At 49.9% G+C, this 19745-nt stretch overlaps 2 protein-coding genes across 2 annotated transcripts; one reads left to right on the plus strand and one right to left on the minus strand.

The window, feature by feature from the left end:
* The first annotated feature begins 5828 nt into the window (after positions 1–5828).
* LOC127314879 (uncharacterized) lies at positions 5829–14939 on the plus strand. The gene is made up of 8 exons (XM_051345405.2): positions 5829–6833; positions 6921–7351; positions 7435–7627; positions 13033–13126; positions 13210–13391; positions 13472–13716; positions 14127–14364; positions 14445–14939. Exons 1-5 carry the CDS (start codon positions 6624–6626, stop codon positions 13221–13223), a joined length of 942 nt encoding a protein of 313 aa, XP_051201365.1. The 5' UTR covers positions 5829–6623; the 3' UTR covers positions 13224–13391; positions 13472–13716; positions 14127–14364; positions 14445–14939.
* Positions 14940–18601: 3662 nt separating this feature from the next.
* Positions 18602–19324, minus strand: LOC127315730 (uncharacterized). The gene has a single exon (XM_051346193.1). The coding sequence runs from the start codon at positions 19322–19324 to the stop codon at positions 18602–18604; it is 723 nt and encodes a 240-aa protein (XP_051202153.1).
* Positions 19325–19745: the final 421 nt, after the last annotated feature.

Raw genomic sequence — 19745 nt, forward strand, 5'->3', positions numbered from 1 at the left:
CGCCGATGCCCTTGTCTTTCGCGGATCTGGTTGCCGTGACGCCGATGCCGCGACCTGTCTTGCTCGGATTGGAGCGGACTCTTATGTTTTCTTTCTGAGGTTTCCTCTTGGAAAGACGGCGAAGCGGGAGAGAGGAGACATCGTCTTGTGTAGGAAGGAAACAGGGTTCTTTTTAGCATAGGTTCGATCAGGACTCGGACTGCACACAGACTCGGACTGCAGTTCGCGGCCTCGCAGTTTTTCTGCTCAGCCCAACAGAAAATAAATACCCAGACTCGGTCACGTCCGTTCTCCGTCCGGGATCACTAAAAAAAGGCTTGCCTTTGCAAAGGTAACCCGACCATCGTTCTAATTGTGACAAGTGTCGGTTTCTCCTCACATGATCCAATTTTGGTTGTCTATATGTCTGCCATGTGTCACAATTAGATTGAAAGTGGGGGAGTATGAGAGAGAAAAGGAGGGCATACACGTACGTGGGCATACAGTTTTCCCTTTTTGCCTTTTATTTTTCAAATCCGAATTTTAAAAATGAAATATCTTGAGAACCGTTTATCCAAATTACAAACCGTTTTCACTTTTGAGCTCCTCGCGTCGAGATCTTCAAAACTAGATCCCATGTTGATATGTTTCGACGAACTTTTTTTTTGTACAACCGGTTATGTATAGTTGTACAACCTGTGTCTGTAGTTGTACAACCCAAACTGTGCATGTGTAGTTGTACAACTTGTGTCTGTCTAGTTGTACAACCTGCGTCTGTACAAACTGTGTCTGTACAACCTGCGTCTGTACAACCTGTGTCTGTACAAGCTGTGTCTGTCTAGTTGTACAACCTGCGTATGTACAAACTGTGTCTGTCTAGTTGTACAACTTGTGTCAGTACAACCTATGTCTGTACAACATCATCTGAGTGTTATGTACATCTTTGTGTGTACTTTTTACTTCCTATTTCTATTTAGTTTGTACACTATATACTTGCGGTACGTCTAGTTTTGTGTATTCTGTACATATTCTTTGTCTGTTTTGTACATCATGTTTTTTTAATTTTCTTGTACTATCTAGTACGTACGTGTTGCTCGTGTACAACAATCAATCATGCTTTTATTTTCTTGTACGAGCTAGTACGAGCACATGCAGTCCGGGTCGGCGCGGGATTAGTAACGCGTGACGCGACCTCCTGCGCGCGTGGACGTACGACGACCTGACCTTGCTCTTCGGCGCGCATGCGAGTAGCTCAGTCCGCGGGCGTACGCGACGTGGTCGTGTTACTTTTTTCTTCCTCTCGCGAGGCTGCACGTGGCAGGCTGCACGGTGTTCAGTTCCCTTCGGGAAGGCTTCCCTCCATATAGTGATACCCTTCCCCTCACTTAATATAGGCCTAGTAATCTACCAGCCCATCAACCGACGTTGCCCACCTAAGCCCGAGAGAGAGAGTATTCGATTTGCAGAGTCTTTTTTTAGTGGATTTGCACTTTTGCAGTTGCAGAGTCATATGGGTCTCAAAGAAAACCTGAGAGTTCAGACTTTTGTATTCCAAATTTTCATAGTCTCGTTTCCTTCAGTCATTTGGTCAACTTAAGGCAATTATTTTTAGAGTTCGTTTAGTACCCATCATTTCATTTCATTTGACAGAAATTAAGCCATCATTTCATTTCCTTTAACAGAAATAAAGCCATAATTTCATTTTCATTTAAAAACTGAAATGACAGGGTTAGAAAAAGGAATTGCCATAACACACGATAGGTATTTGTTGAAATTCCAAATGAAATGACATAAATTACATGCCAACCAAACAGGTTGGGTATGAAATCACAAATGAATTTCATGAGTCTGGCTTAAAATGATGACTACCAAACGACCTCTTGCGAGAATTCGTTCATTTACTCGACTGAAGCAGGTTGTGACACCGTGAGTGGTCGCCAAGGTTCAGACGGGGAAATGCGCAATTGTTAAGGGTTGCTTATCACCGGTGACGTTGACTAGTGTGAATCATCATAAAGTTGTATGATGTCTCGAACAGTGTCAATTAACAGGTGCGACACCTTGTTGGAGTGCATGTGGTGCCGGCGGTGGTTGAAGACGGGGCATGCAGCTCGTTCGCCGGTGCTGCGGCAAACTTGAGGTAGCGCCGAGCCGGGTGGTGTCGTCTCTTCTGGGCGCAGACATGAATCCGTTTGTCTATGAACTGCCGGTCATGTTGATGCAATGGGTCGTCTCGTTTGGTGATGCTGCTCTGGTCATGCTTGGTACCTGGTTTAGGCTTGCAAGTCTCAAAATAGAACTGACAGTAATGTCTCGTTATGAAGCAACCATGTTGCTCGTGTTAGTTCGCTAGTGAATTAACCAGATCTAACCTGTGCAGCTGCCGGTACATGAAATGTGTTTGGTTTCTGCACACACCATTCCTGTCCGTGCTGTCTCCTCCTGCAGAAATTCAGGTAACGCACTGTGTTTCTGCACACACCATTAATTTTTTTGGTTCCTCAGGGTAACCTCTTCACGGACGCGTGCAACGCACAGGAATCTCGAATATTTTCTCTGAGAAGGAATATATATTCGTGTTTTTTAGGGGGTGCAGCAAAGGGGTCGGCGGCACGAACAGACGCCTCTAGTGAGGTGCAAATGCTTGGATCGACCCGGCCGACGAAAGGCTGAGCACGTGGGCTACAAAACCCAAACGCCACTTCCGTTTGGGCCCATCTACCACCCAACCTCCCTTTCTAAACAAACATCTTGTTTTTCTCGAGTTCGGTAGAGCGCACGTTGGTCTTATCTGCTAATCACTTGCTACACCAAACAACAACCTGCCTGCGTTTGTTTCCCCAACTAAAGCATTAGTACGGACAGTTTAAGAAGAAAAAAACTGAACATTAGGTACGACCCGTACGGTACGGCCGATCAGAAAACATGACAGTTCGATCACCCTGGCCGGTTGGCCACACATACCCCTCAGCGTCCAATCAAACAAACACACAAACATCCACGGTGCAGGAAGCTTAACTAACCTGCCGGCCGAACCGCACGACAGCAATGGACGTACGTGTTATAAACGATAGAAAAAATGATGAAATAGCGGAAGATCAAACCAACGGGACACGAGATTTAACGTGTAAAACCTCTCCAACAATGGAGGAGAAAAAACCACAGGCACCAGCCAGCAATATTTCACTATAACGGGTGAGTTTATAAACACCGTGGGTTTACAATGTATGGCTTACCCCAACCGGTAGCTTACAAGATTTATTTATAGTGGGCAAAACCCTAAGTCAGCTGCAATCTGACTCGGAAACGATCCGTACCGTACCGTGGGGGGCTGCCGCCCTCGCACCCCTTTCCGTGCATCCCGGACGGGCCTCCGGGGCGCTTCGCTCTCCTCGTCATCACAAGTTGGCCTTTATCAGTATACACGAATTTGGATCACCATAAAACAACAGTACGGTCTACGGATTAAGAAGCTGATCTAACACCTTTTAAGCCTCAGATCCAGACAGACGTGTGTCTACGATCGAGAAACCACAACGCGGGTCACGGGTCTTGTCCAAGCATGATTTGCTTGCCAGCATCTCACAGATCGTTTGAGTTCCTTCCATGTGTCGGTGGGCAAATACCAAACCGTATAAAAAGGTTCACATGGCTAATGACGGCGGCCGCCGCGAGCGTTGTTCCCTTACTGAAGGCGTCGTTGCCGCAAAGACTAGCCCCCCGCCCAGATGCTCCGGGAGAAACCTCATATCTAGGCCTACCGGACGACGACGACACATGTCGTTCTCCCTGTTTGGGGCATCGTTTTGGAGCATGCTCTGGTTGGAGGGGTCTGAAACCGGACCAGTGTTGCATTTACTGCATCAAACACGGCGAGTCTCGGCGACACGACGCAACGATAGTGTTGGACTCATGATCTTGGACACGCAGGACGGTGGCGATTTCTGCCATAGTGGTGGTGACGAGGGGTGTCCTCGGCAAATCCTATGGTTAGGTACCTAGGGTTGATTATGTGGTAGAGAACGCGTAGTACTGGTAGACTCGACGGCTGACAAGCGAGAGTTTACCCAGGTTCGGGGCCCTCGATTGAGGTAAAACCCTTACTCCTGCTTGTCTGGATTGGAACTGGTGAATATGTGGTTACAGGGGTCCGGCGAGCTGTTTGTCTCGTCGGGATTGTGATGGTTATGAGTTGCTTAACTTCCTCGGTTACCCTCCTGGACTTTATATAGGAGGCCAGGTCCTGGATACGTAACCGACTAGGTTTACATATGGAAAGTTCTAACCGACTATGATTCATCTAATTTAGGAAACTTCTCTTCGTCTGGCTTCTTTCTTCACGGGCTTCTTCAATTCTGGGCCTCTACTGGGCTTCGCCTGTACCAGGTACCTTCACGTCGGGGTACCCGAAGGGTATATCCATGTCAGTAGCCCCCGAGTGCTTGCTTGATTACGGAGAATCATGGATGCACTCCACATGTGTCTTTTCTGAACAGTGTATATGTTTTTATGCAATCTTGGGGATTTAGCATAGTAGGCCCAGAATACTCAAACTGGTTAACTACTCATTCGGGTAAAACCTTACTAGCTTTCAATCAGACCCAAGTCCCCGGACTCGAATCTGGAACACACTCGAATCAACTTTTGCCTGGGGATTACAGCTTGGCAGGCCTGACTCACTCGAAGAAAGTTGAGTTCAGTTAACTACGCATTCGGGTAAAACCATACCAGCTTTCAATCAAACTCGAGTCCCCGGTCTCGAATCTGGAACATTTTTGATGTATTTGCCTAGGGATTTTGACTTAGTAGGCCTGAACTTACTCGAATCAACGATGTCAGTTAACTGCTCATTAGGGCAACACCATACTAGCCTTCAATCAGATTCGAGTCCCCGGACTCGAACCTGGAACATACTGGACAGATTCGACTCAGGCCGCTGGGGGTCTTACTGATTCGTTCTGCAGATTATATTTGCTACCCGACGCGTCCGTCAGGATTTTCATCATGTCTGTTGACACGGAAAAACTTAAGGGAAAACACTGCCAGAGTGTCCCTTAGCCCAGCTCGATTAATATCGGCAGGTCTTACCTTTGCATTTGCGTATGCAACATCCGAGACTTTTTCGATTGACATAGTCCGGGAATTTTATGAGTTATGCTTATGAAATTAAAGAACTTTGCCGAAATCAATAAGTCGAGTCAGCTTTGTCGAGTGAGTAGTTTTTACCTTTTTAGAAGTTTTATGGGAGCGCGACAGCGCTCCCATGGGAGTAGCCCCCGAGATTGTGGTTTATTGTTTGCAATAGAGGACAATCTTAAATTATGTTCTGCATGTTCTCAATCGAAGAATTTTTGATATATGCTCCCATGGGAGTACATGTAGCAGTCAAATCCTTTGTCGATTGCGTTCTGTATTGTGCGTCGATTGTACTTTTGAACTTGTCACTCGACCATATCCGATATATGATATCAGTCGATTTGCGTTTATGTTTATTTCTCTTCTTCTCGTGTGCTTGACGTCATGCATGACATCTGCGGCGTGCCTGTCAAATTTTTGACAGGACATAACCTTGTGGGCCCATTACCAGGGTTTTGACCAACAGGAGACGCTATCTCTGTTCCGATTTGACCGCTCGTGGCGAAATTTTCGCGGAGTCATGATGACTTCCTTATTTTGCGTGCGTAGTGGGCGGCGTGGGCTGCGACGGTTGTTCTTCGTGGGTGACACGTGTCATCTAGATTTTGCTTTGGACGGTTGTGATTCTTTTGTGTAACACAGTAAATATCCCATCTTTCTCTTCTGGATTTTTTTTACCCTGCCATTTGCCCCTTCTTCCTCCGCGCACATCGCCCGCCATTGCTCTGCGCTCAAGCTTCGCCTCGATCCGTTTCTTCCCCATGGCACCCAAGAAGACCAAGCGCAGTGCTGCCGCCGAGACTGCCGGGAAAGGGAAGAGTTTGACTGCGGCCGGTGGCGCCACCACTGCCCGCACCAAGTCACCGGGCGATTGGTCACGCACCTCCATCAACGAGACCCACCTCGATGAGTTCCGTCAAAAGGGTTGGCTACCACCTTCTGATCAACTTGCCGCCCGTGCCGCTGGCTTGGAGGTACGCCCTGCTCCTCGCGCCGGCGAGCGTGTTTGCTTTGCGGAGTTTCTTCCCCGCGGCATCTCTTTCCCCTTGCATGATTTTGTGCGAGGATTGCTGTATGCCTATGGCATACAGCTGCATGATCTGACTCCCAATGGGCTGCTGCACATTACGTGCTTTGTGGTCATTTGCGAGTGCTTCTTGGGAGTATCCCCAAGCTGGCCTCTGTGGAAACACCTATTCCAGGTGCGCGCCAACTGCAGAGGAGGGCGTCCATGCCCTGTTGGTGGCTTCAATATCCAGGCTCTGAGTGGGTCGAATTATTTCGACTTGAAGGCAGTCGACTCCGCATAAGGCTGGAGGACACGATGGTTTTATGTGCCAATCGACCAGGAGGTTCTTCCTCCCTTTTTGACTGAGACTCAGCCTTCCAAGACGGCGGCCTGGGATCATCTAGTGTCTGATGCTGAGGCCAAGGAAGCTGCTCCTCTACTCGCGAAGTTACCTGATCTGCTGACCAGCGTGTCTAGGATTCAGTTGATTAGCACATACATGAAGATGCTAGTGTGGCCCCTGCGTCTCCGTGCCCACCCTATGTGGCAATATGAGGGGCCACTCGACTCTACCAGAATGAGTCAAGAGGAGTTGTCCGAAAAGGAGCTCAGTGCCCAAGTGAAGAAGATCACTAGCATCAAGGCTTCAGAGTCGATTAACTTCTCCTTCAAGGTTTTGCCTTATGGACCAGGCAATGTGCTACCTGAGGTATGTATGTTACGTTACGCGCTGTATCATGCGTATACGAATTTACTTACGAATTTACTTGCTCTAAACTTTGAATTTTGATTGCAGGATCATTCGATTGCTTCCTCCCTGCCACCTTTGCCTGAGGCCGGTCCTACTTCAGAGACCATGGCACAAGAAGATCTTTGCATGCCTGCAACCGAGCCTGCTTCAGCGCATACTACTCCAGTCGAAAACTTGGAGGTTGAAGCTGGCGATGAAGTTAGTCAGCTCGCAACCGAAGTTGCAGCTGATTCGGAGGAAATTTTGAACACCCGCAAGGCGAAGCGGCTTCGATTGGCGAGTGATTCTCCAAGCGAAGCATCTGATGAACATGATCAAGCTGGTACCCGTAACTCGGGTACTCACTCGCCTGTGAAAAGTATTCCTCTGGCTACTTCTCCTCTTGCTTCACGTCCTCCTCCTCCTTCGAGCAGCGCTCCTTTCATAGGAGCACTTGCTCTTGACGAAGAGCCTGAATCAGATGATGAAGAATCCAGGTTTGTTTTTTAGCATATAATTTTTGAGTGACAGTTTCGTTTGCTGCTTTTCTGCTTCGTAATCTTTCTCTTATCGTGTGTAGTGGCAAATCACCACCCTCTCCTCCTGTTGTGGATACTACGAATGATCCACAACCTATGATCACCCAGCAGGTCGACGCAGCTACTACCTCTTTGGTTGCTCCAGCTGCTCCTCTAGTTGAAGCTGCCAACCAGGAGAAGGCTATAGTCGATGCTGGTACCCTAGCTTCTTCCTCTAGTTCCTGGACTGATCATGTACGCTCTTCTCCACAAGTTTTGAATATGTAGCTTGTTCTTCGATTAACTCTTTTTTTTTTTTTTTTTTTTTGACGAAAGGCAGTCAGCCTGCTTTCATTGCGCTTAGAAGGAGAGGAGTACAAGCGGGAAGAAGAGTTCCCGGGGGTACAAAAGGCTAAAAAGCCAGAAACAGAGAGAAACTAAAAAAGGGGGAACTAAGAGGAAAGGCGAGCTTTGCTCTCCTGAAGGGAAAGAAAAGAAAACAAGCCCAGCTAGTCTGGCTCCCGGGGTCTATCTGCGAGAGCTAGGACTCTGCGCCGCCCCGCATCGATCCATGAATTGGCTTCTGTTAGAATGTTTTGGAAAACAAGCATGTGGGTTACTCTCGTGGCGGAAAATCCTTCCGTTTCGTTCTTTCCAGAGGCACCACCACACCAGAGGGATGACCGAGGTCCACATCTTCCTCTTGCCTATCTCCACCTTGCTCTTGGAGCTGCAGATCCAATCAGCAAGACTCGTTGCTTGTCCGGGCGCAAGGGTGAGAGGTAGCTCGGCCTTGTCCAAAACCATGTCCCAGACTTGCAAAGAGAAGGGGCACGTCGCTAGAAGGTGCAGCGCCGTTTCAGGTTCAGCTCGGCACAGGCAGCACAAAGGGTCATGGGGGCATCCTTTCTTTGCTAGGACATCCGCTGTCATACACTTGCCTTGCACAGCCAGCCATGCATATAGTTTGCACTTCGGTGGCGCGTCCGATCGCCAGATCATCTGAGGGAATGTGGGTTTGATGAGGCCCACAAATTGCGCTTCATAGGCTGAGCGTGCAGAGTAGCTTCCATCGGCTGTCCATTTCCAGACAAGTTGGTCCGCTAAACCAACCGTAAGAGTGACCGGTCTGAGTAGCGTCCGCAGACGGACGAACCGTTGGATGGCGGCCGGGGACAAGGTGCTTCACAGTGCTTGATCCATTTTACATGTTCCAGTTCGCTTGAGACAGAGATGGACCGCAAGGTGCACAGCTGGAAAAGATCGGGTAAGGTCGTCCTGAATGTGCCTCGCGAGTGCCACTTGTCAGTCCAGAATTGAGTTGCTTGACCATCTCCTAGGAGGACGGTAGTTGATGCTTCGAAGAGGGCTGTGACCTTGTCGTCGATGGGCAGCGGGAGGCCGGTCCATGGTTTGGTAGGATCCATCCACTTCTGCCAAAGCCACCGGCATCTGAGGGCAATGCTTCGGGCGGCCAAATCTGTGATACCCAGGCCACCATAAGCCTTCGGAGAGCATACTAGTTTCCAGTTAGCGAGGCATTTACCGGCGGTCGCCACCTCCTTGTTTGCCCATAGGAACCCCCTGGCAGCTTTTGCAATCTTCTTTATGAACCAGACCGGAGGGTGTACCGCCATGATTTGGAACACCGGCATGGCATATATCACCGAGCTGAGAAGTGTTAGGCGCCCAGCCATAGATGAGATCCGGTTCCAAGTCGCCATCTTGTTTAGCATCTTGTAAATGATCGGATGGAGATCATTGAGTGTCAATCTTGTGACGGTGAGTGGCAAGCCCAAGTAGGTGCAGGGTAGATTTGTCGCCCATGCTGTAGCTCATCGGCGAGGGGTTGCGGGTTGATTCCGTTGCAGCGGATGGGTGAGAGGGAGCTCTTGGTGAAGTTTGTTTTTAGACCACTTGCTTCACCGAAGACATCTAGCAGACGCCTAGCCGCTAAGACCTCGTCCATGGAGGGGTTTAAGAACATGATGACATCGTCGGCGTAAAGAGAAGCTCGGAATCCTGCAGCCGCCCCAATAGGCTTAAACGCCCCACATCCGTCAAAGCATCCAATAGGGTTGAGAGCACGTCCATGGTGAGGACGAAAAGAAGAGGGGATAAGGGGTCACCCTGCCGGAGCCCTCGACGGTGCCAAATGATCTCCGTGAGCTCTCCGTTGACCAAAACCCTTGTTGAGGCGGTTGCTAGCAACGCCGTGATCCAGTTCCTCCATTTGACCCCAAAACCCTTTGCTTCAAGAACCTCTAGCAAGAATTCCCAGGACACACTATCAAATGCCTTCTCAATATCCAACTTGAGCAGCAAGGCCGGGTTCTTCCTCAAGAAATATGATCTCGCAAGGCCTTTGACCAAAGTGAAGTTGTCATGTATGACACGACCCTTGATGAAAGCACTCTGAGCTGGGGTGACAAGGTCGTTCATCCTCGGTTGCAGCCGTCTAGCTGTAATCTTGGCCACAAGTTTGGCGAAGAAGGTAATGAGACCGATGGGCCTGTAATCTTTAGTCTGTGCTGCACCGGCCTTTTTCGGAATGAGAATCATAGTCGCTCCATTAAGGCAGTCAAACTCAGAGGTTTGCATACGTGCAAAGGCTTGAATTGCAGACATCAAATCCTTTTTGATAGTGGTCCAACACTTCTGGAAGAAATGCCCCGTGAACCCATCTGGCCCAGGGGCCTTGTCTCCGTTTATATCCAATACTCCAGCTCTTACCTCATCTTCTGTGATGTCCACCTCCAGCTTCTTGGAGTTGTGTTGGAACACAGCCCAATTCGTGCAGGTTTAGGGAGTGTGCACGCTGGGATCTTGAGCCAATCAGCTCCAGAAGTACCGATGGATGTGCAGCAGCTTGTCCTCTTGGCTTGTAATGACCTCGTCGCCCGTGAAAGGGACAAGATAAGCTTCTTCCGGTTCCTCGCCGAAGCTTTGGAGTGGAAGAACCTTGTGTTGGCGTCCCCTTCCTTTAGCCAAGCAAGCCGCGATCGCTGCCGCCAATGAGAGCGTTGTAGCGCCGCGATGCCGAGTAGGTTTAGCTTCAGCTGTTTCGGAACCTCCGCTCGGAATCCGTCGCTGCGGTTGTCCATGGCGCGGTCAAGCCTCCCAATCAGCTCGCTCGCTGGTGATGGCTGTCCTTAGCTTTAGATCTCCAATGGCTTGGCTGCTCCATTTCTTGAGAGCCCTAGCAAGCCTCGTGAGTTTACAATGAAGCAAACAGGAAGGGGTCCGAACACTCCGTGGCTTGTGACCAAGAAATAGTGATCAAGTTTCCTCAAAGCCTTCCATGCTTGTCCAATAGTTTTCAAAACGGAAGTGGCGGGCGGTGTGTGGGTTGCATCGGTGGTGAGCAGCAAAGGACAAGTGATCGGAAAGGTCGACGATAGTGCTTGCAGGATACGCTTTGGGTGTTCCGAGCTCCATCCATCATTCATAAGGGCTCTGTCCAGCTTAACTTGTATCGCATCTGCTGTTCATTAGACCACGTATACCGTCTTCCGTGGAGGTATAAATCTTCCAGCTCTAGTTCATTAGTGAACCGTCGGAAGGCTGCCATCGTTCGACGGTTGAAATTGTTGGTGTTCTTGTCGTCGCTTGTAAAATGAGGTTGAAATCGCCCACTATCAAGACCGGAGTTGATGCCGGGCAGAACTGCTTCAGATCATCAAGGAATTGCAGTTTATCCGGGACCGTTTGGGGTCCATAGACATCTAGCAGATTGAAAGAAACTCCATCAGCCCTCCGACAACAGGATGCGGCGATGAAGGAGGTCCTGGATCGAAAGCTGCGCCACGTCTACTAGGTCTGGGTTCCATGCAAGGATGACACCTCCACGAGTACCCAAAGCTGGAGAGAACAAGAACTCCGAGAGGCTCGGTCCACAAGATCATTCATGATGGCGGGGTCAACAACAGCTAACTTTGATTCTTGGAAACAAACAATGGCGGGGTGATACAGAGACACTACTCCTCTCCGACTACAGCACGACGAGCCGGGCTGTTCAGGCCGCGGACGTTCCAGACTAAGATGTTGTGGCTAATCATCTAGGGAGATCGGACCGACAAAGACGGCTCCTGTGGCGGTTTTTCTTGGCGTGGCCGCTCTTGGCCAAGGCGGATAGTGCTTCAATCTTCTCATCGTCGATCGGCTCGTCGAAGGCAGTGGAGTATGCATCGACAGCCTCTTGTTCTTCCTCCTCGCCCGGCTCCGCGATCGCCAGGCCTTTCTTGCTGATGATTAGCTTGCGAGCGAGCCGCATGGTTGAGTTGCCGGACCCTGTGAGCTGCTTCTTCCTGTTCAGGTTGCGATGGCTGCGTCTGGTTGCCGATGCAGGTGGGCGGCGGCGTCGTGTCAACCTTGGTGGAGCCGCGGCAGAGGTGGTAGCGCGCAGCTCCGGCGGGCTGCAGACCCGCTCCAGCAGCCCATCCGTAGGCGTGGAGTGGTGGGCCGCCGAGGAGTCACCATGTCCGGGGCTGGCCCGGGCCGATGCTGACCGGCGTGGCCAGCGCGTCACGGGCGGTCGGGGTCGTCTCGTCCTGGCGCTCGGTCACGCGCTGCGGCGCAGGAGGCGTGGCCAGCATCGGCAGCGGGGAGCAGTCCAGCCCCAGAACGGAGTTGTCCTGTAGCTGCAGCTGCTGCAAAGCATCCTCCACCTCATCTTCTGGGAGCAGCGTGGCCTGCTTGGGAGGCACGGCAGTGGCGCCCGTGCCCTCGTTGACCTGGAGAACCCGCGTAGTGGGCTGGTCAGGGCGAGCAGCTGTCGGGGCAGGGCGCGTGAGGACTGTCCCGTCCTGGTGGCCTCCATCTGCGATGGTGGGGCTGGCGGCCCCCTTCTCCGTACCTTTGTCAGGTTGTGGCAGCGAGGTGACGTTGATGGGGCCCTCGGGCCCGCTTACCCGGGCGGGGTCCGGCAGCGGGACGGCGTCGAAGCCTGCCGGCGTCAAGTTGCGCCGCCGTCCTCCTCCATTGCGTGGGCGGGGCCTGTGCTGGCCAGCGGCCGCGCCCGACGAGGCCGCCTCGATCCTTTGGTGCCAGACGTCGTCAGGAACCCCAAAGGTCCAGGGGTAGGCCTCCTCGTCGGTCCTGGTGGAGTCATCGTCGCCGTCGTAGTAGTCGTCGTCGTCTCTGGACCAATGGCCCCGTGAGGAAGGCGCCGGCCTGATGAACATGGAGCTATCGAGGTGGACAAGGATGGTGGTGCTGAGGATCCGCGGCGGGACGGAGCGCCAGAGGTCAGCGTTGCATCTCGTGGTAGGCGAGCCCGCCCCGGGGATGGGGGCGTCCGGGGAGGAGAAGCCTGGAGGCAGCGGGACGTGCGCGAGAGGGTCGACGCAGGGGCGCGGCTCATGGATGTCGATGATGGTCTCCGTTGGCACGTCCTCCAACTTGTCCACCCATGCCTCGACCACGTAGAACGACAGGTCGCTCTTGGCCTGCGTGTCCTCCGTGATGGAGTGGATGAGGCAGCACGGCAGCGCCCGCTGCACGGTGTCGAAGGACCAGGCCTGCGGCGTCAGACGCTCAAGATAGAGGCGGACGCTGTACCTGTACTTGCGGAAGGTGGCGAAGGTGAGGCGGTGCCAGCGACGGATTAGGATCGGCGTAGCTCTGAATTTCTAAGCTTTTGCTCTTACTTTCTTGCGTAGCCGATGTATGCTGCCCTTTCCACATGGGTACAAACCCTTGTTCGTGTTGAAAAGGAAAGGGACTCCTTGAAGATTTCTGCATCTGAGCTTTTTGGTAATTTTATGGCTCTTTTGCTTTCATCGAGTGTTTTGCTAACTCTCTAATTTGAATAACACTTTTGATGTAATCGTCTGCAGGGAAGCAAAAATAGACTGAAGAGCGAGTAGGCACCCTTGAGGGGAGCTGAAAAACTTGAAGGCCAAGCTCGAGACTCAAGAGGCTGATTCTAAGAAGGCACTCAAGGAAGCCCAAGATGCAGCTCTCACTCGTGAGAAGGATATCCTCAGTCGACTGTCTTCATTGGCACGTTCTGCCATAGGTAAACCTGGTTCTTTCTGCTCAATTTCATAATTTGTCTATTTTCGTCATACGCTAACCTTAATTATTCTTCTGTTGCAGGTGTTGACGCTGCTGCTTCTTCTTCAGAGCCATCCCATGCTGAAGTATCACTTGAAGATGCGATTGCTGATCTGGAGATGGTCTTATCCAAGACCTCGACTGATCTTGTTGCTGCTTCTGGTGCACTTGGCTTCCTGCACAAGGAGATGATCCCTGCTGCTGATGTGCCATCTTCAGTCGAAGATCTTGCGGGCGCTTTTGGTGCTGGGACAACAGCAGTCATGGACTTTGCTCGCGGATGCACGGTACGCGGCTCAGAGTACACCCTCAAGCTTTTGTTAGGGAATGGCGTAGAGGTGGACTTCGAGCGCTCTTTGTCTGAGTATCCGAAGAGGTCCAATGGGAAACCATTGTCCTTCAAAGATGTGACTGACACAGCCACTCGCCTGAGTGAGGTGTGCATCCAGACCATGGAGCGCCATGCTGAAGTCATTAGAACTCAGTCGCGCAAGACCAAGACAGAATCTGCCTCTCGTGCTTAGGATTAGCATGCACCTTTGCTACTTTTCTTCACCTTTTGGGATGTAATTATGAATCTACTCGAATCCTTCTATCCCATGCTTGCACGGTTATATGTTATGATTTCTTTTGTGCTAACTTATGTATGATCTCTCATATGTTTTGTGACGATGAATTTGTATTCCTTATGAATCAGGATGAAGTTTGTGCTGTAGATGTTCCTTCCTCTTCTCGAACTGCCAATCGCAATGCCAGCTATTCGAGGAGAAACTCCCGAGCTTTGGATGATGCTAGGAATCGAATAAAAGAATTGGAACAAGAGCTAGCCGAAAAGCAGGCTGAACTCGATCTTATTAATTCACGCCCAAGCTTTGCTACCCAACGAGAGAATTATGTGATGGAGGAGGTGGAATCTGTAAACCGCCAACTCGAAGGTTATTGACTTGACTTGTCGATCCTCTTTGATAGTTCCCCTTTCTTTTGAGTGCTATCCTTATCCTTTTTGCACTTGCAGCATTTGTTCCCAACTTCGAGCAAGAGGATAGGAGAGTTTCTCGATTGCTGGAGAATGCGATTGAAGATCCTTCGAATGGCCGTCAATATTTCCTTCTGGACAAAGTTCACGCGCGTGCTTTACTTACCTTGAAGGACCGGGTATGGAGAAACGCCCAAATACTCGAGATATGCAGGCGCATCTTTGCCAGTTTGAATCGTGCACTTTTTCCTGGTGGGCCGCAGCCGCAAGGATTATTCCCTTTGATTGATATCTTTCGAGTTTCAGAATCAGTTAAAGAATCCTTGATGAACCTTGCTGTGCTTGGAGCCAATGCTACCATGGCCTATATACGCAGCCGTAGGCCTAAATTTTCCCTACAGCCACCTGCTCCAGGTGAACTTATTTCTCAATCGTGTCTAGGTGAGACATACCCTGCAGCTGAAAACTTTATAAGTCGTTGTCGAGATCAATTCTTTGGCCCTGTAACGGAGATAAAGAACGAATAGACAATTTTTGAACATGCTTTATGTCTAAGATTCGTGATAAGTGTATATATTCCTTTGCGCTTCCAATTGTTATGAGTGAGTTTTGAGTATGAAACAGCCCCCGAGTATTTCGAGTGGGGTTTTTGAATATAAACCCAGCCCCCGAGCATGTCGAGTGGGGTTTCGAATATGAACCCAGCCCCCGAGCATGTCGAGTGGGGTTTCGAATATGAACCCAGCCCCCGAGCATGTCGAGTGGGGTTTTTGTGTTTTTGTACTAAAGGTGTATTTTTGACTGTTAATTTGCAGAAATATGAGAGACTTTTGAACACAACTTATGGAGGAAAATATGTCTTTATTCGAGATTCTGATGTTCGACCAGCAGGCCGCCTCATTAAAAACCTTCCAGTTCCCTTAGGTACCCTGGTAAGGGAAAGAGTGCGTCTGAAACCTGCTGGCTCTTCCGACATGTCGAGTATTACATATATGACTAGGAGACCTATGCATAAAACCGACGCAAGTGCGCCACGTTCCACGGGTTTGATACTTCTTCTCCAGTCTTGGGGTTTTTTAGTCGATATGCTCCTCCATCGCTAATAACTTCTGTGATAATGTAAGGTCCTTCCCATGGTGATGCCAACTTGTGAACCTTTTTCTGCTTCTCACGTAGCACCAAGTCTCCCACCATGAAGGATCGTGTGCGCAATCGACGGCTATGGTAGTTGCGTAGGTCTTGTTGGTAAACTGCTGTTCGTGCCAAGGCTGTGTTGCGTGCCTCTTCCAGGAGATCGTTTGCGTCTTCGAGTGCCTTGTTTGCATCAGCTTCCTCGTATGCTTCCACCCGTGGTGCCTGAAATTTGACGTCTGAAGGCAGTATTGCTTCCGAACCGTAGACCATGAAGAATGGTGTGTATTGGGTGGAGGCGTTTGGCGTAGTGCGCAGGCTCTATAGTACTGCGTCAAGTTCTTCAACCCATGCACCCGCAGCCCTTTTGAGTGGGACCAGCAGCCTTTTCTTGATGCCACTGCACACGAGACCATTAGCTTTCTCGACCTGTCCGTTCGATTGCGGATGCGCGACTGAAGCATAGTTTAGCATGACTCCTTGCTCCTTGCAAAAAGATTGAAACTCTTCTGCTGTGAAGTTGGTATACTGTCCATCACTCCATACCGATATATAATCGATTGGATGAAACGGACCGCCGTGGAAGCTATCGAGCTTGTGATAGGGATAGCTTCGATCCACTTTGTAAACTTGTCGACTGCGACGAGTAGGTGCGTGTGACCTCCTTTGGATGACTTTTTGAGTGGCCCTACCATGTCAAGGCCCCATTGAGCAAACGGCCACGCCAGTGGTATGGTTTTGAGCGCTGATGCGGGTGCATGGGGTCGTGTTGCGAACTTCTGACACCCGATGCACCTTTTGACAATATCTTCTGCGTCACTTAACGCTGTCGGCCAGTAAAACCCTGCTCGGAAGGCTTTGGCTACGATGGATCGACTGCCTGCGTGGTGTCCGCAAGTACCTGCATGAATATCTCGAAGGAGATCTTTGCCATCTTCGAATGCAATGCATCTTTGGAATATACCTGACGTGCTGCGTTTGTACAGCTCCCCGTTAATGATGGTGTATGATTTTGCTCGCCGTATGATGCGCCTGGACTCGTTTGTGTCTTTAGGCAATTCATTGCGGAGAATGTATGCTAGGAAAGGTTGGGTCCATGTAGGTTCGATGAGTAGTACCTCGACTGGAGGATCTTTTGTGCTTGGGATATTACCTTTGCCTGTGGCGGGTGCCGATGACGATGGTCGCTTATCGATTGACCTATGCTCAAGTCTTTCGAAGAAAACACCTGGTGGTATTGGCGCTTTTGTGGATGCGATATTTGCGAGTTTGTCTGCTTCCTCGTTGCTTTCTCTTCCTATGTGCCGCAACTCGCATCCTTCAAAGCTTCCTTCCATTATGTTGTAGAGGTCGTGGTAGAGTGTCATGTTATCCGCGATTGAATCGCAGGCCTTCATTGTTTGATGTACTACTAGTTTGGAATCGCCGTAAATCATTATTCGAGTACAACCCATAGCTTTCGCCATGCGCATGCCGTGAATTAGCGCCTCGTATTCTGCTTCATTGTTGGATGGAAACTCAAATCCCATTTGTAGTACATAGCGTAGCTTGTCTCCTTTTGGTGAGATGAGCACCACTCCTGCTCCTGCTCCTTCATTCTTCTTGGATCCATCAAAATACATCGTCCATGAATTAGAGACATCAGGTACTCCTGGAAGTTGTGCTTCGATCCACTCGGTATGGAAGTCTGGCAGGACTTGTGCTTTGATGGCCTTCGGGTGCTCATACCTGATGCCTAGTGGTCCTAGCTCGATGAGCCATTTTGCTACTCGACCCGTTGCATTGGGGTTTGTGAGGACGTCTCCGATAGCTGACTTGTTAACCACGGTAATCGGGTGATCGGAGAAATAGTGTGCGAGTTTCCTGGAGGTCATGAACACGGCGTATGCCAGTTTCTGGTATTGCGGGTAGCGTTGTTTAGATGGGGAGAGGACTTCACTTACGTAGTAGACTGGCCGCTGTATGCTCTGGCTATGCCCTTCTTCCATCCTGTCGACTACTAAAACTGTACTGACCACTCGATTGGTAGCAGAGACGTAAAGATAGAGTGGTTCATGCTTTCTAGGTGCTACCAGAATCGGAGGGCTTGTGAGCATCTTTTTGAGGTCTTGAAGAGCTGCATCCGCCTCGTCTGTCCACTCGAATTTTTCCGCCTTCTTCATCAGTTTGTAAAACGGGAGTGCTCTTTCTCCTAACTTACTGATGAACCTGCTAAGTGCTGCTACTCGACCGGCTAGCTGCTGTACTTCATGAAGCTTGGTTGGTCTCTTCATCGTGATTATGGCCTGAATCTTTTCAGGGTCTGCTTCGATTCCCCGTGCTGATACCAAATAACCGAGGAGCTGCCCAGCTGGCACACCAAAAGTACACTTCTTCAGGTTAAGCTTGATGTTGTATCGATTGAGATTGTTGAATGTTTCTTGGAGATCCTTGATTAGAGTATCCTCGTTTTGAGTTTTGACGACGATATCATCTACATAAACTTGTACGTTCTTCCCAATTTGCTCTGCGAGGCAGTTTTGCATCATGCGCTGGTAAGTTGCACCCGCGTTTTTGAGACCAAACGGCATTGTCGTGTAGCAGAAGACTCCGAGTGGAGTTATGAACGCTGTTTTCTCTTCATCTTCCTTTTTCATCCGGATCTGGTGATAACCAGAGTATGCATCCAAAAAGGACAATCGTGCGCACCCTGCCGTCGAGTCGATAATCTGGTCGATTCGAGGCAATGGAAAGTGATCCTTTGGGCAGCATTTGTTCAGAGATGTGAAATCCACACACATTCGCTTTATTTCTGAGTTCTTTTTGTCCACTAACACGGGATTTGCTATCCAGTCTGCTTTTTTGAGTTCTCGAATGAATTTGGCTGCACGCAACCTGTCGACTTCTGCTTCGATTGCGTCTCTTTTTGGATCGGAAAAACGACGCATAGTTTGCTTGATTGGCTTGAAACCTGGTTTAATTTGTAAAGAGTGCTCGGCAAATTCCCTGGGAATACCTGGCATGTCAGATGGAGACCATGCAAATATTTCCCAGTTCTCACGGAGGAATTTGACAAGCGCGCTTTCCTATGCGACAGTTAGACTTGACGATACATTGACCGTCTTGGAGGGGTCAGTCGGGTGCACCTGGTGCTTCCTTGTGTCGTCTGTAGCACTGAATTCTCTATCGGATGCCATCCTCTTGTGTTCTGGCAGGAGCGTGCGATCATTGGTGATCTCAAGTTCTGCGAGTGTCTTCTCTATCCCGTACATCTCAGAGATTTTGCTGAAGTCTCGATCGCATGAATCCGATCTTTGGAAATTTCCATTGACTGTTATCACTCCCTTTGGGCCTGGCATCTTGAGCTTGAGATAAGCGTAGTGTGGGACAGCCATGAATCTTGCAAACGTCGGACGCCCAAGTATAGCGTGATATTGTGATTTCCAGTCGACGACTTCGAACTCAATCGACTCAGTTCTGAAGTGTTCAGGTGTTCCGAATGTAACGTCGAGTTGGACTGTACCTTTTGGGTGTACCGCTCTGCCTGGGACGATGCCATGGAAGGTGTTTGTCGATTCAGGCAGATTATCGACTGCCTTGTTCATCCTTCGCAGGGTATCCGTGAAGATTATGTTGAGGCCACTACCTCCATCCATGAAGACCTTGGTCATGGCGTAGTTGCCAATTTGGGCATCGAGTACAAGGGCAGCGTGCCCTGGTCGGTACACTGCTGGCGGGTGATCCTCTCGGTTGAAGGTAATTGGAACTTCGGATCCTTTCAGAAATTCTGGAATAGCTGGTGGCGCCATGACTGCCATGTTGACGTGTCGTCGTGCCTCTGGTCTCATTGAATATCTTAAGCCTGATCTCCTTCTAGATATTCCGACGAAAGTTAATTTGTCGCACGTATCCCATCGATTCTGCGGCAGCAGCGAGAAAGTCCTCGCCTCAGTCGACGATCTATGTTTAGCTGCCGCCGAGCAAAATCCAAATTCCTAGGTGTCCGGCCACGAGCATGCATAGAAAGCTGCACTGCATGGTGAGTTGACAGGTTTCAGATCTGTTTTTTTTTTCATCTCTCGGGTAATTCCTTGATCTGTAGATTTGAAGAACTAATTCCTGGCTTATAGCAGTGTAATACTACTCCGTACAGCAGATGAAATTAATTAGGTGCAAAGGATAAGTTCTCTGGTGCACTTTCCTATGAGAATTAGTACTATCGGATATACT

This window comes from Lolium perenne, chromosome 7 (assembly GCF_019359855.2).
Source record: "Lolium perenne isolate Kyuss_39 chromosome 7, Kyuss_2.0, whole genome shotgun sequence".
Lineage (NCBI taxonomy): Eukaryota > Viridiplantae > Streptophyta > Magnoliopsida > Poales > Poaceae > Lolium > Lolium perenne.

Excerpts from the sequence above, each read along its gene's own strand:
- LOC127314879 (XM_051345405.2), top strand. The coding sequence starts at position 6,624 with ATGAAGATGCTAGTGTGGCCCCTGCGTCTCCGTGCCCACCCTATGTGG. Across the intron at positions 6,834-6,920 it reads CAGGCAATGTGCTACCTGAG|GATCATTCGATTGCTTCCTC; the intron begins GTATGTATGTTA and ends TTTTGATTGCAG. Across the intron at positions 7,628-13,032 it reads CTAGTTCCTGGACTGATCAT|CCGATGTATGCTGCCCTTTC; the intron begins GTACGCTCTTCT and ends TTTCTTGCGTAG.
- LOC127315730 (XM_051346193.1), bottom strand. The coding sequence starts at position 19,324 with ATGGCGCCACCAGCTATTCCAGAATTTCTGAAAGGATCCGAAGTTCCA.